Source organism: Phodopus roborovskii, unplaced genomic scaffold, assembly GCF_943737965.1.
Source record: "Phodopus roborovskii unplaced genomic scaffold, PHOROB, whole genome shotgun sequence".
In the NCBI taxonomy this organism is placed as follows: domain Eukaryota; kingdom Metazoa; phylum Chordata; class Mammalia; order Rodentia; family Cricetidae; genus Phodopus; species Phodopus roborovskii.
The window spans coordinates 2,909,745-2,933,594 of record NW_026125264.1 but is presented as its reverse complement, the minus strand read 5'-3'; the positions used below and the strand labels follow the sequence as shown (position 1 = coordinate 2,933,594).

Sequence of the window (23,850 nt, the reverse complement as noted above, 5' to 3'; positions counted from 1 at the left end):
TGGCCCAGCACAAGCGACAGAGGCGGGACGTTCCCACGTGGGGGTGGCGGTCAGAGGCGGGGCGTGCTATGGTCCCCTCTGGTCCCGTCTGCGATTCCCTGCCAGTCATTCACTGGGCAGCTCTGGGTTGCTCCGCTTCGCTGACTTCAGCCTGAAAGGTGAGTCCCACCGGGGGAAGGGTCGTCGAGGTGTGGTGTTCGTGGTGGCCTTTGCCCCAGCACCGCACAGCCCTCCCTTCCTGTGATCCCCTTACTGATGCTGAGGTCCTAGTCCTGAGCATTCCTTCATTCCCGGGAAGTGGGGTCTTCTCTTCACAGAGGATGGACTGGCCTTTTTCCTAGATGTGCTACCTCTCCCACCGGCTGACCTAGTTTGGTCCTTTGCCTCAAGAGAGGCTGGGATGCCAGACCCTGCTTGTCCACGAGATGGTAGGGCGCAGCCTGCCCCCTCCTTCTGCAGCGGAGCAGGCAGACCGCACGTAGGCAGTCAATTAAGGAGACCTCAGAGCAAGACGCAGGGCATCTGCTCCGAGACCAGGGCCAACTGCCCTGCAGGGGGGAGGCTCAGGACTTACCTCTGGGGCAGACGATTTAGTGGGGCTCCCAATCCGGCTGGTGTGAGACTGGCAGCAGAGATCAGGCTCCCTAGTGCCAAACTGTTCAGACCTTATCCAGAGGCTTGACCTCCTCCCACTTCTCAAATGATGAATGGAGAACCCATGAGGGCCTCAAAGATCTAGACCCCTTCCCCCATCTACTCCCACGGTGGTGATTAGACAAAGTTGGAAGGGTCACCTCCACCCCACCAGCAAATCAAAACCTGGCTGTGAGGGGCAGCCAGACAGCCGTGTGGTACAGAACCGCACGCACTTGTCTCCCGCCCCACAGATGCTTCCCAGAGCTGCCTGGAGTCTGCTGATGAGGACGGGAGGACTCGGAACTCGAGGGACACATAGTCCCGGAGGCACTGGTAAGGCTCAGATCTAGAAGTCCAGCCCAGCTGCAGAACTCTGGCAGAGAGCCGTGTCAACTGCCTCACATCCCTCGTTTTGATCCTGCCCCTGAGTCCTGTACCGAGTTCCTCCAGCGAACAGAGCCCACTGAGGAAGAAGAGAGTAGACCCCTTCATTCCATTTCATTGGAGCCTGTCTCCCACACCTTAGCCCTCTAAGACCTTTGTGTCCCAAGTGGGAGGGTGCTACAAGGATGGGGACCCTGAACTCTTTCCAGACCTTGGTGCTGGGACTAGACAGAAGAGGTCTAAATCCGAAGAGATTTCAGCCAGATAGCAGAGGGGATCTCTTGATACTCAGGTGAATAATGTCAAAGATCACATTTGTTGATCCATTACTGGGACCTCCAAGCTGTGCTCGTCACTTTACTTTAGATTTTGCAACAACAATGTGAGGCAGTGCTATCCTACTTCTCAGATGAACAACTAGAGCCCCGAGTTGTAGATATTAGCCAGGCAGCACCCAAGGCCAGGTATGGTGGCTCTCACCTTAATCCAGGTACTCAGGAGGCTAAGGGCTGCCTGCCATGCATCACAAACTAGCTTGGCCTGTGGGCTGACTCCCTGTCATGAACAAAAAAACAAAAACAAAAACAGCAAAGCTGGGCATGGAGGTTCATACTTACAACCCCAGCACTTGGAAGATCGAACCAGGAGGATTACTGTGGGTTAGAGACCAACCTGGGCTATAGGGCGAGACTGGGGGGGGGGGGAGGAAAGGAGGGAGGGAGAAAGAGGGGAAAAGGGAGCGAGGGAGGGAGGAAGGGAGGGAGAACTCAGAACGGGACTGCTCTGATGCTCTCCTGCCTCTGGTGTCACTAACAGGAGAACCTGTAGTGAGACCCTTCACTTTCTGGCCTTGCTCTGGGGCAACCTGGCCATCTGCTCAACTAAGCTGAGGCCCAGTTTCCAAGGAAAGCATCTAGAAGTTTGGGAAGAAAACCATCCTTTTTGGACCTACAGTCTCTGAACACTGCAGTGTACCAGGCCTTTGATGATTTAAAAAGTGCATTATTGTTTGTATGCATGATGTAAAGGGGTCATTTAAATTTATTATTGTATGTGTGCAAGATATATGGGAGGCTTGCCACACCGTGCTCGTGGAGTCAGGGGACAGCTTTGGGGAATCTTCTGTCCTCCCATCTTTGTGTAGGTTTTGAACTCAGGCTATACTGCCTCTGCAACTGCCTTTACCCACCGAGGCATCGTTCAGGCCCTCTCCTTTCCTTTCACCTTGTTTTATTTTAGTTTTTGGGCACAGGCTCTCATGTAGCAGGCCAGCCTGGAACTTGCTATGTAGCTGAGGATAACCTTGAATTCTTAATCCTCCTGCCTCTACCTCCCAAGTCCTCCAGAGTGGTGAGATGACAGGCATGCTCCTCCACAGGTGGTGGTGCTGGGACTCAAACCCAGACCTTCTCACATCCCAAGGCTTCCTGCCTACTAGGCGAGTACTCTACCCACTGAGTGACATTTCCCGTCCCTCTCCCCCAAGTGGATCTTAGGATGCATTATCTGGAAGCTTCCACTGAAGTGTGATGCAAACCTGTCGCCCATGCTTTCTAGACGAGGCTGTTCGGATGAAACTGTATACAATGTGGGCTGAGTGTCAAGCTGCAGTACAAACCCAGCTGTCTCCCTTAAGCACATGCAAAGACACACACAGAGCGCTTTGCAGTTTGCATGGCATTTTCGCCTGGATCTCAGTTCCCTCTTTAAACCCTTCCTCACCCCTAGCCTCTGCCTCTCAGACTTAGTTCTTCCCAGAGTGACATGTGACCCATGAGCCAACTCACCTGAAAGCCTTCAGCTGGCACACAGTGACCAAGAAACGTACTACCTATAGTTAAAGTCGTGGTTAAGGACAGGTGGCCTGGACACAGCTCCCCCCTCCCTTGTACCTGCAGCTGGCAGCCAGCGGAGGAGAAGCCCCTATGTTGACTGCTATGCCCAGCGCTCCTATCCCATGCCCGACGAGCCCTTCTGCACAGAGCTCAGCGAGGAGCAGCGGGCCCTGAAGGAGAAAGAGAAGGGCAGCTGGGCCCAGCTGAGCCAAGCAGAGAAGGTGGCCTGTAAGTATTGGGCCAGGCTGGTTGTCTGGCGGGAGAGAAAGGGAAGGCACGGAGTGGGTGGAGTTCAACTCCCCCCTTTATTCACTGAATCCCATGACTAGTGACACTGGGGACATGAGGACAGTCGCCTGGGCTGATCTCACAGTGCGAGTCAGGATGTGTGGCTAAGGTGGGATGTGTCGCAGGGGCTGCGGACCAAAAGACAGACAGGGTCTCTGTGAGGTCTTTCTGGGGAAGAATAGGAGTGGCGTGGAGAGAATGTCACCCGAGCAGGTGTGGAGGATTCTTATGTCACTGCATGGGCACAGAGAGGCAGCTGAAGTAGGCAGGGGAGAAGGAAGGAGAGCTAAGTGACCCTGGGCTGACCTGGGCTATCTGGAGCCTATTTGCTTCCTTCCACAGAGGGGGTGCTGGTGTCTCTTACTTCCAGGGGTACTAGTGGGCAGTAGCTGGCTCTGCTCACCACTCATTCTCTCTCTCACTGGCATCTACAAAGGCAGGAGTTGGTGCGGGTGGGGACAAGCCTGGAAGCATCCTTGCCCTGTAAACTTACATACTCGGTGCCCTGCCTGCCCCTTTCCCACCTCCGTCGCCCCTCCTCCTCCCCCACTTCCCTCTTCCTGTCTCTTCCCTCTCCTCTCTTCTGCTCTCCCCTTTGCTTTCTCTCTGTTCCACCCATCTCCTTCTACATCAGAAGGGAAAGACCATTCTCTTCTTCTTCTTCACGCAAATGACATCACATTAAGTGTGTCCCTGTGCCAACCATTAGCTGGCCAGCAGCTGGTCCCACAGTCATAGGAAACTGAAGCTCTGGGAGATGAAGTCCCTGGCCAGGCCAGTTACTAGACATCAGACTAGTACCGCACAGAAGGCACCAGGACCATACCACTGCCACCCACACACTCTGGGCTAGCTACAGGAGGGCGGTCTGTGCTCTCAGCAAACAGGGACTGAGCCCTGGACCGCTTGCCACCTCCCCCACCTCCTTCCTTCTCTCTGCCCCTGCCTGGGTGGAGATTCACTGTGGCAGCCAAACTGCCCAGCCCTGGACACTTGTGCCCAGCAACCGGTGCCAGAGCTCGTTTTCCTTCACACAGCCATTCCATAGCTATTTAAGGTACAGAGACACATTGTTCACATAGGCTACACTCTTAACGAACTGCCAGAAGGAGAGAGCGGTAGGGAGGGCAGGAAAGGGGGGGTAGAAAGAGAAGGAAGGGAAAAAGAGGGTAAAGAGGGGGCAGGCAAGCTGGCTCAGCAGCACTGGCTGCTTTTCCAGAGATTCAATTCCCAGCACCCACATGGCAGCTCACAACTGTCTGTAAACTCCAGTTGCAGGGGACCTGACACCCACATACAGACATGCAGGCAGGCAAAACTCTAGTGTACATAAAATAAAAATAAATTTAAGCAGGGCAGTAGTGGTGCCCGCCTTTAGTCCCAGAACTTGGGATTCAGAGGTGGCGGGTCTCCGTGAGTTTGAGGTCAGCCTGATCTACAAAGCTACGCAGAGAAACCCTGTATCAAAAAAAAAAAAAAGAAAAAAGAAAAAAGAAAAAAGAGGGAAGGAAGGAAGGAAGGGAGGAAGGAAGGGAGGAAGGAAGAAAGGAAGGGAGGAAGGAAGGAAAGAAGGAAGGGAGGAAGGAAGAAGGAAGGAAAGGAGGAAGAAGGAAGGAAGGAAAGGAGGAAGGAAAGAAGGAAGGGAGGGAGGAAGGAAGGAAAGAAGGAAGGAAGGAAAGGAGGAAGGAAAGAAGGGAGGGAGGAAGGAAGGAAGGGAGGGAGGAAGGAAGGAAAGAAGGAAGGAAGGGAGGGAGGAAGGAAGGAAAGAAGGAAGGAAGGAAAGGAGGAAGGAAGGAAAGGAGGAAGGAAGGAAGGGAGGGAGGGAGGAAGGAAGGCCAGTATCATTCCTGAAGCTCACCTGAGACCAGGTTCTTGTCACACAGAAATTCCTTGTCCCCTCTGCTGCTTTTTCATTCTATGACTCTTGATCTGAGCTTAGGATCGAGCTGGGTATTGATTGGGCCACGATGGGCCTGGTCCATGCATCTCTTGATAGCCATGCCAGAGCTTAGCTAGGTAGGCATCCAACTGTGGCTATATTTTGATATTTGATAATTACTAGAAGACCAGAACTTAAGCAAAAATAAAGCTTTAAGCTGGCATAGTAGCCTGGCGATGGTGGCGCACACCTTTAATCCCAGCACTTGGGAGGCAAAGACAGGCGAATCTCTGTGAGTTCGAGGCCAGCCTGGTTTACAGAGTGTCTTCCAGCACAGCCAAGGCTACACAGAGGAACCCTGTCTCAAAAAGCAAAACAAAACATAAAAAAGAGTTTAAGCTGAAATGGTCACATATACCTGTAATACCAGCCCCAGGAATGACTGAGGCAGGAGGATTGTGGGTTCAAAGGCTGCCTGGGCTGTGAAATGAATGCTTTCACAAAATAAATCAACAGCTTTACAGTTTTAAATGCATGATAATATAAGACAGCTCCTCTTTTGTGCAGCCGGCGGTCTAGGTTCTTCTGAGGGTCTGAGGAGGCGAGCTTTAAAGCAGATAAGATTCTCAGTGGAAAGGGGGAGGTCAGGAAAGTCCTGATAAAAAATTGTCACATAAAAGCTTGTTTTTGTACTTCTGTGTCAGAAATTCACCCTCCCTGTTCAGTTAGAATGGATCCAAATCCATCTTCCCTGGGCTGGCCAGGTCCTGTGGGAACTGCCTCCTGATGCTCACTCCTCCTCAGCCATGATGCCCTTCTCTTTCCCATCTGTTCCTGTCCTGGGCCATTTAATTTAATTAATTTTTTAAAATAATGATCTAGCTTTTTGAGTCAGGGTTTCCCTGTGGTACCCTGGAGGTCTTAGAACTTGATCTGTAGACATGGCTGGCCTCAAACTCACAGAGATCCACCTGCTCCTGCCTCCTAAGTGCTGGGACTAAAGGCGTGCCCTACCACCACCAGGCCTTTTTTTTTTAAAATTTTTACAACAAAAGGTTTCATTAAGTAGCTTAGCTGGCCCGGAATCCAATACGTAGCCCAGGTTGACTCTGAATTCACTGAGATTGTGTACCTGTATTTCAGCAATGTTGGGACTGAAGGTGTGTGCCACCACACCATGCTTTGTTTTAATTTCAACTTGGCTTTCTCTGTTTGATTTTCTAAACCTGGAAACCTCTGAGAGGTCTTCTCAGTCTCCCTAATGGAGGGAGGCAGCTCTCCGACCCCTAACACGGTTGCTGAAACAATTGGGTCCTTCCCTCCTAAGTTCCATAAGGGTAGGAACCCCTGTGCACAGGTTTACCATGCTTTGTATACATTAAGTGCTTAATAAAGAAACTGATGGTTGAGCTACCTTGGGGGGGTGCAGCATTCAGAAAGCAGAGGCGGGACAGCAGAGTGAGACCTTATCATGAAACAAATAAAACACACAGGCAAACAAGAATGGTCTGTGTACTGGAGAGATGGCTCAGCAAATACCTGCCATGAAGTCCTGAGAACCTGAGCTCACAAAAACAGCATCATCATCTGCCTTTATTCCCAGCCATGGGGAGCTGAAGACAGGATGCTCTCCCTTGCCAGCTGGTATAGACACATTAATGAGCTTAGGGTCAGTGAGAGATCCTGTCTCAAAGTACAAGGCAGAGTGTGATTGAGGAAGACATTGTATGGTGACGTCTGGCCTTCACATTCACACACATGTGTCATGTACACACTTGAACACTCAGATGTGCACCAGGCTTTTTCTTTTAGGCCACAAACCAGCTCCCAAGTCATGGCACAGAGACTTACCATTGGTTTTGAATGTTTGGCCTAGCTTTAGGGCATTTCTGGCTGGCTCTTTTAACTTAAATGACCCTGTTTCTTTTTATCTACCTTTTGCCTTGGGGCTTATTACTTTTCTTTCTTGTACATATCTCACTTTTACTGCTTCTCTACATCTGCCTGGCTTTTGACCCTGGGCGTGTCTGTTCCTCCTTCTCCCCCCCCCCCTTCCTCTCATTACTCCTCTCTTCTTTCTCTAGCCTAGATTTCTTCTATTTATTCTCTCTGCCTGCCAGCCCCAGCTATCCTTTCTTCTGCATAGCTATTCGCCATTCAGCTTTTTAGACAAATTTCAGCTAGTATAGGCCAGGTGCCTTGCAAGATGAAACAGATGTAACACATCTTTACATAGTTAGACAAATGCAGCACAAACAAAAGTAGCACACCTTTACACAGTTAAAAGTAATATTCTGCAGCATAAACAAATGTAACACCTTTCTGCCTAGTTAAAATAATATTCTACAACACAGAGACTGAGTGATCAGCCTATGGTACAAGAAGGGGCAGCCAAGGGTTTGAGGGGTTAACAGCTGACTCCTGGGTCCTGGGTGTGGACCTGCATGAGTCCCCCTCTGCACACTGCCTGTCTCTAGTGTACCGGCTCCAGTTCCATGAAACCTTCGCAGAGATGAACCATCGCTCCAACCAATGGAAGACGGTGATGGGCTGTGTCTTCTTTTTCATTGGATTCACGGCTCTGGTGATTTGGTGGCAGCGGGTCTATGGTGAGTGGACCAGTCGCTTGACTGTAGGTGATGTATGTTCTCCTGCCCATAGCCACTGGCTGAGCTCTCAAGGGGTCCATATTTAGGACTTGCCTAAAGGGTTCTGAAAAGTGTCCACAGAGGGAGGGTGAAGAAGAGAGCATGGCCACCTAGGGAGGATGTAGGGAGGTTAGCTCTCTGCACATTAGTTTTCTCATTGGCAAAATGGAAATAATAACATCCAGCTCTCTGTCTGGGCTCTTGTGAGGATTTAATGAGAGGGCTGGTAGGTCATGTGGGTGCATGAATGGTGGTGTTTGATTGCTATGTATTAACCATGGTTTCTTAGCATCCTTTTTCAACAGTTGGAAGACACAAATCTCTCGTCTTTTTCTTTTCTTATTTCTTTTTTTGACAGGGTCTCACTATGTAGCTTTGACTGTTCTGGAACTTACTATTTAGACCAGGTTGGACTCAAACTCACAGAGATCCATCTGCCTCCCAAGTGCTGGGATTCAAGGTGTGCATGCTGCAACCAATTCCTTTCCTTTTTCTTTTTTAAAACAGGGTTTACTATGCAGACCAGGCTGACCTCAGATGATAACATGTCCTTGCTTAGCTACAGGAGAAGCTGGGAAATGTTGTTTTTCTGGGCATCTTCTCTCTCCTTCTCTCTCTCTCTCTCTCTCTCTCTCTCTCTCTCTCTCTGGGATAGGATCTCACTGTGTATGATTTTCTTGCCTGGAACTCCAGGCTGGCCTCAAACATACATGCTAAGATTAAAAGGTGCCTTCACTCCATACCAGACACTTTTTTTTTTTTTTTTTTTTTTTTTTTAATGCAAGATCCTGCTGGGCAGTGGCAGTACAAAGTGGTCCCAGCACTTGGGAGACAGAGGCAGGTGGATGTCTCTGAGTTTGAGGGAAGCCAGATCTAAGAGTGAGTTCCAGGACAGCCAGAGCTACACAGAGGAACTCTGTTCCTCCCTCCCCACAACAAGTAAACGAATGAATGAATGCTCTTACTCTTTAGCCCAGTGTGTAGTCACTGTTATTGCTGTGCAGAGACACCATGACCATGGCAACTCTCATAAAAGAAAGCATTTAATTGAGGCTTGCTTGCAGTTTCAGAGGGTTAGTACGTTGTCAAGTAGCACATAGGCAGACATCGTGCTGGAGAAGTAGCCGAGAGTTCTACGTCCAGATATGGGAGAGACACTGGGATTGGCTCATCAGAGAGCAGGAAGAGGGCACTGGGATTGGCTCATCAGAGAGCAGGAAGAGGGCACTGGGATTGGCGTGTGCCTCTGAAACCTCAAAGCCTACTCCCAGTGATGCACTTCCTCCAGCAAGGCCACACCTCTTACTCCCTTTCAAGTAGTGGCACTTCCTAATGACTAAGCCTTCAAATTTGTGAGCCTAGGTGGAGGGGAGGGGGTCATTCTTCTTCAAACCACCACACCCAGGCTGCTGTGAAACTCACTAAGGAGCCTAGGTTGGCTTCAAACTTGCAGTAATCATCTTGCTTTGAAATTTCCAGTGCTGGCATTACAGATGTGAGTCACCAGGCCTGAGTTGTGGGTTTTTTTTTTTTTTTTTTTTTTTTTTGAGGGGGTGGGGAGTTTCAAGACAGGGTTTCTCTGTATATCTTTGGAGCCTGTCTGGAAACTTACTCTATAGACCACACTGGCCTTGAAATCCTCCTGCCTCTTCCTCCCAAGTGCTGGCACTAAAGGCATGTATCACCACTGCACAGCATCTTTTTTTTTTTTTTTTTTTTTTTTTTTTAACATGGAGGTCAAAGGAAAGCTTCTGGAGTCAGCTGTTAGGCCTGATGGCAAGCACGTTCACCCATCAAACCAGCCCTTCAAGTGTTTATTTTTTTTAGACAGGATCTCATTATGTGCTCCTGGCCGACTTGGAACTCTATGTAGACCAGGCTGATCTTGAATTGACAGGGATCTGCCAGCCTCTTCCTCTGCCTCCTAAATGCTGGGAGTAGGGAGTAGCCTGCTATGATTTTTTTTTTTTTTTTTTTTTTTTTTTTTTTTGTAAAAGATTGATGGGAATCCCTGTCTTGTACAAACATGAACAGGGAAAGTCTGGGGAAAGGCCTAGCTCACGGCTTGCTGTGTCCACCCCTGGACAGCGATCAATGCTGAGGTTGGGAGATGTTTAGTCAGAAAAGTACTTGCCATGCAAGCGTGAGAACCCGAGTTTGGATCCCCAGCACCAGCATAAAAAGTGGGTATGTTAGGTCAGAGAAATGGCTCAGCAGTTACTCTGGCTGTTCTTCCAGAGGACCTGGATTCATTCCCAGTACCAACATGACAGCTCACAACTGTCTGTCACTGTCTGTCGGTAACTCTCTGACACTCTCTTCTGGCCTGCTCAGGCACCAGACACAAACATGGTGCACAGATGTACGTGCAGGTAGAACACCTAAACACATGAAATAATACTAATTAATTATTGTTTTGAAGCTGGGACATGCATGGTGGGGTACATTTATAATTCCAGCACTGGGGAGGCGGAGAAGTAGGAACCCTGTAGCCAGTCTAGTTGAGCAGTGAATTCCGGGCCGAGTGAGAAACCCTGCCTCAAAAACTACGGTGAGAGTGTCTCAGGGGCTGAAGGTGCACAGGACCATGCCAGTCCCCAGGGGCCACATGGTGGGAGGAGAGAGTGTCCTCAGACCTGCACACATGCACCTTAGCTCACATGAGCACTCCACTGCACACACCCCCACCCCACCCCACGAATGAATGCATGTAAAGGGAGAGTTAAGTGCCAGGGATAGAGGCTATGCTAAGAGGGTTCACAGGTAAGGGTCTCTCAAGTCCCTCCCTGAGGGGTCAGTCTTTGGGTTAAATGCTGTTCTCCTCTGGTATTTATTGTCACTATGTAGCCCAGGCGGGCTTTAGCTCTCTATCCTCCTGCCTCAGCCTATACCACCATCTAACTCCTCTCCTAGTCTGTAAAGTGAACAGTGTCTACCTGCCTTTAAATCCCAATTATTCTACCCCCCCACACACACACACGCACAGCTGCAGGGTACAGAAGGAGCTCCCTCACCTTCCTGTCTAGAGGGAGACTATAGCCAGCGCTTCCTATCTGTCCAGCCAGAGAGATGCCCAGAACCTCAGAAGCATTTCTACTCCATTCCCATAAGCCTCGACAGAGCCCATTCCTGATAGGGGAGGAAGGTAGGGCTCAGATTTGTGAAGTAACTGGTTCAAGACTGCACAGAAGAGAAGTTGTGGGGCTGGGCGTGGCACAAGTCCTCAAGTCAGCCTGCCATTGGTCACAGAGTGAGGAAATAGATTCACTGAGGGGAAGGAGTAAGTCTAAGGCAAAGCTTTGAGCAAAGCCCTGGTCCTGGACCATTCTTTTAAGAAGAGTCTGAGCCGGGCAGTGGGGGGGTCTTTAATCCCAGCACTGGAGAGGCAGAGGCAGGTGCATCTCTGTGAGTTCGAGGCCATCTGGTCTACAGGGTAAGTTTCAAGAAAGGCTACAATGCTACACAGAGAAACCCTGTCTTGAAAAAAAAAAACAAAACCAACCCCCCCCCAAAAAAAAAGTCTGGAGAGCATGGTGGAATGTATACACCATTAATCCCAGCATTTGGGAGGCAGAGGCAGTTGGATCTCTGTGATCAGCCTGATCTACGTAGTAAATTCTATGACAACCAGGGGTACATAGTAAAATCCTTTTTCAAAAAGAGAAACAGGGACAGAGGGGTGAGGGAGAACCAGGGGATAGTAAGGAGTGTGTCCTTCGGTGCAGGGGACCCTGGCTGTGGTTGTAGACCAGGGCTCCATGGAAGAGAGGCTGTGGACACCTGGGCTGAGGCTACCTCACCCTTGCCTTCCCTGCAGTGTTCCCTGAGAAGGTTGTCACCCTGACGGATGAAAGGAAAGCCCAGCAGCTCCAGCGCCTCCTGGACATGAAGAGCAACCCCATACAGGGTCTGGCTGCCCACTGGGATTACGAGAAGAAAGAGTGGAAAAAGTGACCAGCATCACATCTGCCTGCCACTTGCCCTTTCAAGACTACCCTGGTACAGAGCCTGAAGGCCAGAGCCCCCTTCTCTCCTTCCCGCCCCTCTGCTCCAATAAAAGCAGCCTCTTTTCTTCTGCCTGCAAACTCCCCTTGGACTACAGCTGGCATCTAAACTTACCCAGTGAGATGGGGGCAGGAGCATGTCACGGAGGGTTTCCCGGAGACGTGGGCAAGAGGGAAGAGAGAGGGCATTCAGGGGAGGCAGTAGCAAAGTCAAAACCACTCTTTTACTCAGTGAATTAACCGATGTTTACAGAGTAGTAAGTGGTGTACAGAGTAGTAAGATCCCAAGCTCTGGGGATGCTGCAGTGTACAAGTCCTTGGCTGTGACGGAGGAGACTTGCCCTGTGGAGGCCAGTACAAAAGTGAATGATAAGCAATGGTGAGAAATATCGAATTGCAGGAGATAAGTGCCACAAAGAAAGCAGGATAAAAAGTCTGGGAAGCAGGTGGAGAGCCTCTTAAAGGAAGTGGCACTTCTGAGGAGGGCAGAGTGGAGTCAGGTAATAAACCTTGAACAAAAGGTGGAGGTCTTGGAGCATGTAGCCTTGCAGTACCTCTCTTGCTTGTGTATGAGGCCCTGAGTTGCCTCTCTGGCATTGCAAAAAAAAAAAAAAAAAAAAATTATATATATATATATATATATATATATATATATATATATACACACACACACACACACACACACACACACACACATATATAGACTAACAAGTGCAAAAACCCTGAGGCTTAGGATCTGGTTTGCCTATCTGAACTTCAGGGAGGCCACAGTGACTGAAGAAGTCCCGGAGAGGAGGGGAGCGGAGATGCGTGTGTTGGAAGAGAGCTGGTCTTGGGCTGGGGAGCAGGGTACACAGGGCCCTACAGGGATTATGTTCCAAGCACGATTGGGGGTGGGGGTGGGGAGCTTCCATGTTTGGGATCTCTGAGGGACAGATGCAAATTGGTTAAAATGGACCGATTGGACTGGGGATATGGACGGAGTGCTTGCTGAGCATGTGAAAGGCCCTGGGTTCAACTTCCAGTATTACCAAAAAAAAAAAAAAAAAAAAAAAAAAAAAAAATCAGGGTCGAACACCGGAAGGTAACAAAGACACAAAAAGAAACTTAAAAGTTTCCCAGGGGAACCCCAAGGAATCAGGGTGCTTCCCCATGCTGGGGTCCAGATCTCTCAGGAGCATGGATGTGGAGAAGCTGCGAGGGTACCTGGCTCCAGCTGTTTGTTCCATAGTCATGCGCAGCCAAACAACCGCAGCTGCAGGGGCTGAGGCTGGTGGCCGGTGGAATCTGCGGATGTGAGGTCCAACGTGGGCAGCCTCTACCTCAGGAAGGCTTCAGGGGGCCTCGAGGCCCTGAGAGCTGGGGTGGCTGTCACCCGCCCCGTGGCTGGGGTGATGATCACTAGAGGACACACAAGGGAGAGAACACTTTCTGCCCACAGTGCTCCCTCCGGCGCCCTCTACCGGCAAAGCTCCGCATCATCATGTCCTGAGCTTAGGCCCGACGTGAATTCCAGAAGGCCCAGCTAGTACTAAGGAACCTGGTTCCAGGCACCCCCACCCACCCCACCCCCGTTAATGTTTGTTCTTTCTTCTTCTGTTCATCTGTTCATTAGTTCGTTTGAAATATGGGTTCCCCATATGACTCTTGCTGGCCTCGAACTCACGGTAATCTTTATGCTCTGCCTACGCAATACTGGTTACAGACATGAGATGAGAGTCTATTGACAGTCTCTCCACCTCCTTCTTTCCCTCCCCACCTCTGACTATTTCGGTAGGGTCTTGCCATGTAGCCCAGGCTGGCCTCAAACTCATGAGGTTCCTGCCTCAGTCTTCTGAGCAAGGGGTGAACTTGAAGCTGAGAGGCAATGGAGTGCAAGCTGCTATATGCATCGGCAGACAATCTTGGAGGGATCAATGGGACGTTTGCAGGACACAGTGCTCAGGGGAAGAGTCCTGCCTCTGATGCCATTTGCCTTGGAGAACACTGTCCCACTAGCAACCCCATGGGTCAGGCTGTAATTGGGGGCAGCACAAGCAGTTAAGACCAGGAACACTGCAGTGATTTGAAAGTGTAGGTCTGAACATTACCCTTCCTTTCCAGCCCCACCTTCTCCAGACGGTTTTTTTTTTTTTTTCTTTTTTTCTTGTTTTAGTTTGTTTTGTCTTACCATGTAGCCTTGGCTGGCCTGTAGTTTATCATGTAGACCAGACTGGCCATGAACTCAGAATCCTCCTGCCTTGGCTTCCCCAGTGCTAGGATCAAAGGTGTGCATGCACCACCATGTCAGTCCCAGACAGGGTTATATGAAACTCTAGCCTAGCTAGTCTTAAATTTATTATGCAGCTGAGGATAGCCTTGAACTTCTGATCCTTCTGCCTCACCTTCCAAGTGCTGGGATTGCAGATGTGCTCCACCACTCTCGGCTTTATGACTGCCCTTCTGAAGACAGTGGGGGCAGTGTACCCCACAGACAGACTCCCACGGCAAAGGAAGGGTTTAGGGGAACAATAACCGCAACAATATTCATTCAACCAACACATTTGCATCCCAAGCTCTGAGGGCACAGTGAATGAGGTTTCCTGCTAGGGTCATTAATTCTAGTATTGTGAATCTGAAAGTCGGGGACAGGAACATTAATCAGATGGCCAGTCTGGTAAACCAGAAAGCAAAGAGTGCCCAAAAAGAAGCCAAGTGGTATTTGGATGGGCCAATCACAGGCTTGGCCTGGAGGAATTCCCGGAGGAAGTGTCTTCCTTGTGAAAGATGACCGGATGTAAGCCCTGTGAAAGAGGCGAGGTAGAGAGAGTCACGTGCAAAGGCCCTGTGGTGGTGAGGGCTATAACGGGTTAGGGAGACAGAGATTTCCAGTGTAAAATAGATGGGACAAGGAAGGTGGGGAACAGACAGACAGACAGACAGTCCTCCATCCAGGGCCCTGCAGGTTCTGCTGCTCTTACTGAAGAGGGGAATTTGGAGAAAAGCATTGGAGGAACCAGCAGAGTAGGAAGTGTCCAGAGCTCAGCAGGTCTCCCATCCCCATACTCTGTAAGGTGTGAGTCCTGTTTACCACTCACTGCGGGGGGTGGGGGGGACAGGGCGGACGGACACGGGTGGGGGGGTCAATGCCAGAAAGAGAGAGAGGACGGGGGATGGGGTCCCACCCTCCATGCCTGCTGGTCTGTGGTGTGGAACCCACAGCTGGGGGTGATGAGGTAGGAACTCTAGAATGCTCCGCAGCAGTTAACATGGTGATGTCTGACTGTGATCCTGTGATCCGAGCATCTGAGAGGCTGAGGCAGGAGGACTGAAAGCTCGAAGTCAGCCTGGGCTTTGTGGTGAGACCCATTCAGAATGGAAAAGAAAGAAAGCTGGCTTGGGGCTTGGTGGCACAGTATATTTTCTGTGCCGGTTTCGACCCTGCTCCTCGGGCAGTCATGTGGATGTAGTGAACACATCTAATGTACAGGCAGTGAGGATGGTCTGTTTAGTCAATTATGAAGGAGTGAAAACTGTCAAAATCAGTCCAGGGAAAACTGAATCAGCCTGTCCCATCAGTCATGGTGGGTGTGGTCAGCAGGGGAGCCTGAGTTAGAACCGCCCCCCACCCCACCCCACCCCCCAAAAAAGGAGAAAGCCTATGCACAGACAACCAACATCCTCTAGCTTTTGTTTCCACCCCCCCCTCAACGCATACCTACCCCCATGGCCGCTGAGGCTCTCTGAGGCCAGTTATGGGTCACTGTATTGGTTTGTGGGGGCAGCCATGACACTGATCCACAGGCTGGGTTTAAACAACAGAAGTTCCTATTCTCACTGTTCTCAAGGCCAGAAGCCAGGGATCATGGAGCTGGCAAGGCTGGGTCTCCCTTATGTCCAGATCTGTGGCTTGCACACAGTTGTTCTAGCTGTCATATGAGTGTGAACAGCTCTGCTGTCTCCTGAGTCCTAGTCTCCATTTCTCAGAAGGGTACCAGACAGATTGGATAGACTGGATTGTAGCCTTTGGGGCTCTCCTTGGCTACTTCATTTGAATTTAGGATCTTGCTGCATTGTCTGGACTAGTTGTGGAGTCACCATCTTCCAGCCTCAGCCATCTGAGTGCTGAGACACAGGTATGTGTCACCATGCTCAGTTACTTAGGTACTTGGGAACCTTCCGGTTGTTATAAATTTTTATATATGTGTATGTCTAAGTGTCTGTTATATATGAGTGTGGGTGCCTGAGGAGGCCTGTGGAGGCTGGAGAGGCTGAGGAGGGCATTGGAGCCACTGCAGCTAGAGTTACAAATGCTGTGAGCTTCTTGATGTAGATGCTTGGAATCAAACTCTGATCCCCAGGAGAGAAGCACTGCCATCTCTCTCACCCAAGGAACCTGCTTGTGGGTAATTTTTGTTTTTGTTTTTTGTTTTTTAGAGACAGGGTTTTGCTGTGTAATAGCCCTGGTTGTCCTGGAACTCACTTGGTAGACCAAGCTGGCCTCAAACTCACAGAGATCCTCCGTGGGATTTTTTGTTTGTTTATCATTGTTGGGAGAGGTCTCATGGTAGGCTGACCTGGAACATAGAACTTGATATATATTTGATGATGACCTTTAACTTTTGAACCTCTACCTCCCAAGTGCTGGAATTACAGGTCCACACTATCACGTCAGTACATGTGGTACTGGGGCTGGAGCTCAGGGTATAGTGCATGAGCAAGCACATCTATCTATCTGTCTATCTATCTATCTATCTATCTACCTACCTACCTACCTACCTACCTACCTACCTATCTACCTACCTACCTATGGGGAAGAGGGTTGTTGCATGTGCCATGGTTCCTGTGTGCAGGACATTGGATAACTTGTAGGAATTGGTCATCTCCTCCCACCCTGAGAGGTCTGGGTTTGAACTCAGGTTGTCAAGCTTGGAGGTAGGGATCTTTACCTGCTGAACCATCTTGCTGGCACAAGGCAAGTACTTCTACAACCGAGCTTTCCTTATCTTCAAGTACAGTCACATTCTGAGTTGCTGAGGTTAGAAGTTGAATATATGGATTTCAGGACTACGATCCAACCCATAGCTGGCTTTAGATTTATTCCATGTGGGAACGTTGGGAATCTTTTCATAGCAGGAGGCTTGAAGAGTCAGAGGAGTGAGTAGGGGCACTACTCAAAGAGTTTCATGGAAGCTGATGTAGAACTTTGTTTGGTTTTTGCTTTTTTGAGACAAGGACTTAATGTGAAGATTCCTGCAGCTTCCCAACCAGCCCAAAACACGGTAAGTAAGATCTATGGTGTGGGAATGGTAGAAATAAAACAGGCCACATATGAGCAAGACAGATAAAGCTGCTGCAACACTTCTTTTTATTATTTATTCACTTATTTTTAGGCAAAGTTGAGGGTGAGCCAGGACCTTGTACACATCAGGCAAGTATCATCACCCCTCAGTTGGCAAACTTGCCCTACTGGGAGCAGAAGGGACTCTACTCACAGAGGTATTCTTCATGGGGGTAGCAACAGGCTTTCTCTTGACTTCTGGGATTAGGCAAAGATCTGATAATTGTTCAGTTGTGGCCAGCATGGTTCCTAATGAAGGTTTTCTTCTTGTGATCAAGAATTCTGGCCTTGGGGATGGAGAGATGGCTCAGCAGTTAAGAGCACTGGCTGCTCTTTGAGAATACCTGGGTTCGATTCCCAGCACCCAAGCTATAACTCATAACTATTTGTAACTCCAGTTCCAGGGGATCTGATGCCATCTTTAGGTCTTTACAGGCACTAGGCACACAGTGCACAGAGACATGTTTAGGAAATACATCCATATATACAAAATAATAACAAAAATAAAAGAATTTTGGCCTTCTACTTGAACTAACAGTTGGTCACTTAATTGAGGACCTGTTCACCTTCCTGTGGCTGCTGTCACCAGTCTCAGGGTTTGGTCTGAACCTTGTGACAAGGCTGAGGAACTAACTGTAGCTTAAGATGCCAAGAAAGTCCAAGGTTATCAAGAACAAGATAGAAGAAACACAGATTGCTCAGTGAGCATAACAATAGGTCAAGTTAACCTTGTATTACTGTCTTAAATGACAACTGTGTCCACATTGGAGCCAGGCAGAGTCAGACTGACTCACTGGGCAGCCAGCAAAGGAGACAGACTGTGAAGACAGTGATCCAGCCTTTGCCTCCATCTTACTTGTCCCTCAGCTCTGCCCAGGCTCTCATAGAGGTGCAGTGTTAGCCATGTGTGGTGGCACAAGCTTTTAATCCCAGCACTCAGGGAGCAGAGGTAAGAGGCTCTCTGGGAATTCCCTTCCCTGGGAATTCCACACCGGACTGAGCCACATAGTGAGACCCTATGGCAAAAGTAAACAAACAAAATAGCCTGCTCGCCTCCTCAGTCACGAAGTGTGAGAGGGAGAATGGGGGTTGGGAGCAGCTCAGGTAGTGGAGTTCTTGTCTAGCATGCCTGATGGCTTCCATCCGCACGCTTCTTAAATCTGGAAGTGGTGGCATACTCCTGCAATCACAATATGCGGGGGTGGGGGGGTGGGGGGGTGGGGGGGGCTGAGGCAGGAGGATCAGAAGTTCAAGGTCATTCTCAGATACATAGGAGGTTGGAAGCCAGCCTGGGCTACATGAGTATCTATTCAAAACAAAAGAAAGAAAACCTAAAATAAATAAATAAATAAAAAAGAAAAAAGAAAACCAACACCAACACAACAAGAAAGAAGGAAGGAAAGGAAGAGGGAAGGGGAGAGGGAGGGAGGGGTCAGGAACTCCATAACACTCTCCCTGCCCAGTGAAGTCACAAAGACCTAAGGACCCTTGATAAGCCCCACCTCCCAAAAAGTGCCATTAACCCAGAGTTGTACTTCCCTGGGGATGGAGGTTCTGTATCAGAACCGCAGCCATTGGCCACGGCGCACTTGGGGGAGATCCACATTAAGGAAGAACTTGGTGGTCTAATGGGGCACCTGACAACTCTGATGGGGTGGTTATCTGCCGGGCCAGGTCCTGAGCATTTTACATCTGTGCTATCACCACACATGGTGTGTGTGGCCATCATGGCCTACCCTCTCTGTTCTGGGGGTGAACTCAGGGCCTTGCATATGCCAGCAAGACTATTACTGAGCTGCATTTTCACCTCCATTCCAACTTTTTTAGGGGGAGGCAAGGCTGGCCTTAAATTTGCAATCCTCTCAACTCAGCTTCCCAAACTGGGATTATAGCTATACGCCATGCCAGCCCTCCCCCCTTTATCAAGTAAAGGGACCTTGACACCTAGAATGACATACCGAAGGTCACATGTTATCAGTCTTGCTCCTAAACACCATATTGTTCTTCTGTCCTTGGACTTTGTCACTCTACCTATGAGCTGGGCACAGCCACAGATGGGTCCCTCTCTTCTGGCCATGCCCTTTAGTGGTCAACTGTGCAGTGTGGCCATCCATGAGGAACACTCATTCTTTGTAGTTTGTCTACAGGTGACTTGGCACAATGTCCAGTGTAAAACTGACTTGCCTGGACTGTAGAGATAGCTCAGTGGTTAATAGCACTGGCTGACACTGGGCGGTAGTGGCACAGCATCCCAGCATTTGGGAGGCAGAGGCAGGTGGATCTCCTTGAGTTTGGGGCCAGCCTAGTCTACAGAATTCTAGGACAGCCAAGGCTGAGAAACCCTGTCTCAAAAAACCAAAACCAAAACCAAAACCAAACCAAAACAAAAAAAGCACTGTCTGCCCTTACAGAAGACTCAGGTCCAGTTCCCAGTGCCCACAGACCTCACAATCATCTTTAACTTCAGTTTGCCAGGACCTCATGCTCTCTTCCGGTCCCTTCAGCCACTGCATACATGTAGTACACAGATGTGCATGCAGGCAAATCATCCATACACATAAAATAGTTAAAAAATTATGTTTGTGGAATTTGCATTTATATCTGTCCTTGTGGTAAGTGGCAAGGCACGAGAAGGGCATTTACAAAGGTACAGGCATGCCCAGATTTATTTATTTATTATTTATTTTGAGATAAGTTTTCTCTGTATAACAGTCCTGGCTGTCCTGGAACTCACTTGGTAGACCAGGCTGGCCTTGAACTCAAAGAGATCTACCTGCCTCAGTCTCCTGAGTGCTGAGATTAAAGTTGTGCTCCACCACGCCCGGGTGACATCTCTTTATTTATGTGTGAGGGTGTGCAAGCACCATGGTGTATGTACCGGGAACAGAGGACAATTTTGGAGGAGTGTGTTCTCTCCCTCTATTGAACTAGGTTGTCAGGTTTGGCAGCAAGCTTCCTTCCTTACTCAGTGAGCCATCTTGTTACTATTCCCCATTATTGTTTGGATTTGATGCTATTGTTGTAGTAATGCATCTGTAACAGCCTGTGGGGATGGGTATATTTGTTTTTTTACATTAGTTCAACTTGAGCCTAACCTGGGGACATCCTGAGGAGGCTCACTTCCTCTAGAGCAGTAAGTGCGAAGCCCAGCAATCGATAGGCCATTACATTAAGTTTAGATTACTTTCTATTTAATTCCAGAAAACCCTATTCTTATTTTATACCCACAGTTTTAGTATCTGAGTATTTTAAGAATGACGTTTCCAGGCTGGGTGTTGGTGGCGCATGCCTTTTATCCCAACACTGGGGAGGCAGAGGCAGGTGGATCTCTGTGAGTTCAAGGCCAGCCTGGTCTACAGAGCTAGTTCCAGGACAGCCAAGGCTACACAGAGAAACCCTATCTTGAAAAAAAAAAAAAAAATTAAAAAAAACCAAAACACACTTGAAGAAAGAATGATGTTTCCAAATTACAAGATCATCTTGTTAAAATTTTGTAATATGTCCCTTTAAATTCCTTAAGGATTCACAAGGACTTTTACATTGAAATGAGCATTCAAGCTAATTAATTATTCATGTAAGCCTACTGAAATGAGATGTCTTATATAATTTAGGTGAGGATAAATACTTTATGTTCTTAGCTCTCAAACATCAATGTGTGGATATTTAGTAAAAAATCAAAGAACACATAAACTTAGCTCACATATATTAAGTTGTTTCTTTTTGTTGTGGCATTGAACCTAGGGTACTCGGTGTAATGGCTACGCCTTTAATTCCAGCACTTGAGGGGCAGAAGCAGGGATCTCTCTGTGATTTAGAGGCCAGCTTGGTCTACAGAGGGAGTTCTAGGACAGCCATGGTTAACACAGTGAGATCCTGCCTGGGGGAAAAAAAAGGAGATAGGGCATTGTAAGTGCCTGCAATGGAGCTACATCCTACATCTTAGCCATTTTTCTTTCCTTTCTTCTCCTTTCCTTTTGTGGTAGTTTGAAATGCTTGAGGGCTTGGTTCCCAGTTGATGAACCGTTTGAGAACGATTGGGAGGTGAGGCCTTGTTGGAGGAGGTGTCATGGTGTGGCTCCGAGGTTTCAAAAGCACAGTGAAGGTCCAGAGCCTCTGCCTGTTACCTGGGGATCAGGATGTAAGGCTCTCAGCTGCTGCTCCGACATCATGCCTGCCTGCTCCCGCCATGATGATAACTGATTAACCCTCTAAAGCTGTAAGCAGGGGCAGGGAGACAACTGGAGAGTTGGCTCAGTGGTCATAAGAGCATGTGTCCTTCAAAAGGATTGGATTCAATTCCTAACATTTACATAGAGGTTCACCACTTTCTCAGGCATGTATGTGGCACACATATATACATCCAGGCAAAACAGGCATACACACAAAATAAATCTGAACATTTATTTTAAAAAAGTTGATAAAAATAAAGAGTTGTCTTGGTCATGGCGTCTCTTCACAGCAATAAAACAATAACAAAGACAGCTTTCCTTGCACTCATGTAGCCCAGGCTAACCTAGAACTCACTATGTAGTGGAGGAAGACCTTGAACTTCTGATACCCCTGCCTTTAGCTTTGGAGTGCTAGGAATACAGGCACATACCCACCACTGAGTGTAGTGCAATGATTTGAAATCAGAGTTTTGTGCCTGCCAGGCAAGCAAGCTTTCTACCCACTGAGTAACATCCCCAACCTATTTCTATTCTCTTTATACCAAGGGGAAGTTCTTGTTTTTAACCTCATGACACAGCTGTCATGGTAGAGACAGATAAGTCCAGAGCAAAATGTTTTATAATTAAATTTTTAAAAAATTATTTTTTTCAAGGGTGTGTGTGCCACAGCATGCATATAAAAGCCAGAGGTCTACTGGCTAGTCCTTGGGTTCCCTTGTTCCACTCTATGTGGTCCTGGGACTTGAACTCAGGTTGCCAGCCTTAGCAGCAAGCACCTTTACTTACAGAGACATCTCTCTGGTCCCTCTAATGAATTTAATCATTAGTTGCTAGGTTTCCTGCATGATTTGCTAATTTTGAAAACTTGTTCAAGTAGTTTGCCACAGTGACTCACACCTGTAATCCCAACACTCAGGAGACTGAGACAGGAGGACTGCCACAAGTTAGAGGCTAGCCTGGATGACACAGTGAATTCTAGAACAACCTAAACTTCAGAGTGAGTGCTAGTCACAAATAAGGAACCAGGGAAGAGCTGAGGGTGTGGCTAGTGACCTAGCATTGCTTAGCATGTTCCAGGCTCTGGATTTTCGGCACACCGCACCAGAAAAGAGTAACTAAACAGAGAAACTGGCAAGCACACAGGCATGCTCTTGGCTCTTGGTCCAGCTCCATGCAGTGGTGCAGGCATACTGCTGATTACACGGGGTGGGGAGGTGGGGGCTGTGGGAAGAGATGCATGAGGAAGAGGAGGAAGATTGTCTCTCATGGGTTCCCATCCAGTCAAAGCAGACAGGAGGGAAACGAAGGCTCTAACACTGAGTTCTAGGCACAGCTACCATGAAGGACGTAACTAAACATTTTGATCAGAAAACACTCCCAAATCTGGGGCCTGAGGCTTGGGGAACTGGAAGAGAGCTGCAGGCTTGCTCTTTGTACGTGTGCTTCCCCATTTCTCAAATGCCATTGAAAAGTAGATTTGGAGCTGGTTGTGGGGGCTCGTAACTATAATGCCAGCACTTGGGAGGTGGAGATAGGTCATTCTTGCTTCTAGAGGATATTCTCGGCTACAGCAGAGAGAGAGAGAGAGAGAGAGAGAGAGACAGACAGACAGACAGACAGACAGACAGACAGACAGACAGACAGAGTTTGCATGTATTTGTGCCTGGTACTCTCAAAGGCCTATTGTGAAATATTATTTTAAGATGTGCTACATTTGTTTATGTTGTGGAAATTTGTTTTAATGATGCAAAGATGTGTTACATTCTTTTATGTTGCATTTGTTTAACTCTGTGAAGCTGTGTTACTTTGCCTGTCTAAAACATCCCATTGGTCTAATAAAGAGCTGAATGACCAATACTAAGGCAGGAGAAAGGATAGGCAGAGTTGGCAGGCAGAGAGAATAAATAGAAAGAGAAATCTGTGGAGAATATGAAGGGTTGTGAAAAACAGAAAAAGATAAAAGTCCAGAGGCAAAAGGTAGATGAGATAATTTAAGAAAAGATGGCTAGAAACAAGTCAAGCTAAGGCCAGGCAATTAAAAAGAAAGAATAAGCCTCCATGTGATTTATTTGGGAGCTGGGTGGCAGGCTCCCCAAAGAACAAAGCCGAAAGAGCCAAAGAGTAAAATCAACAACGAAGGCCAGAAGGGGTTTATCAGATCCCCTGGAACTGTAGTTACAGGCAGTTGTTCACAATCAAACAGGGTACAATTTAATGGAGGGTAACTTTGGGTTGATATTAAAATTACTTCATTGAGGACATTGAGAAATAAATATTACAGTTAAGGGCTGGGATGTACCCTTCAGTGATAGAATGTAGGCCTAGTACAGGCAAGGCTCTGGACTCAGTCTTCAGGGTCACATCTCCCCTGTTCCCCTACCCCAAAAAGCCTTTTATTTATCTTGAGATAGAGACTCACTATGTAGCTCTAGTTGACTTTATAAACCTTTAAACCCAGTACTCAGGAGGCAGAGGCAAGGCCAATCACTGTGATTTCCTGGTTAACACAGAGAGTTCCAGGCCAGCCAGGACTACATAGTGAGACTGTCTCAAAATCCAAATCCCAAACCATTATTTTTTTATTTGTTCCTGTTTTTCTAAGACAGGGTCTCATGTGTTGGCCTCAAACTTGCTATGCAGCTGAGGAGCTACATGCTGGAATTGTAGGTATCTGCTACTATGCCATT

At 48.3% G+C, this 23,850-nt stretch overlaps 1 protein-coding gene across 1 annotated transcript; it reads left to right on the top strand.

Moving 5' to 3' along the window:
- On the top strand, positions 1-11,760 carry LOC127228584 (cytochrome c oxidase subunit 4 isoform 2, mitochondrial). The gene is made up of 5 exons (XM_051193473.1): positions 1-158; positions 888-969; positions 2,919-3,083; positions 7,500-7,631; positions 11,488-11,760. The coding sequence occupies exons 2-5, from the start codon at positions 888-890 to the stop codon at positions 11,622-11,624; spliced, it is 516 nt and encodes a 171-aa protein (XP_051049430.1). The 5' UTR covers positions 1-158; the 3' UTR covers positions 11,625-11,760.
- The last annotated feature ends 12,090 nt before the right edge of the window (positions 11,761-23,850 follow it).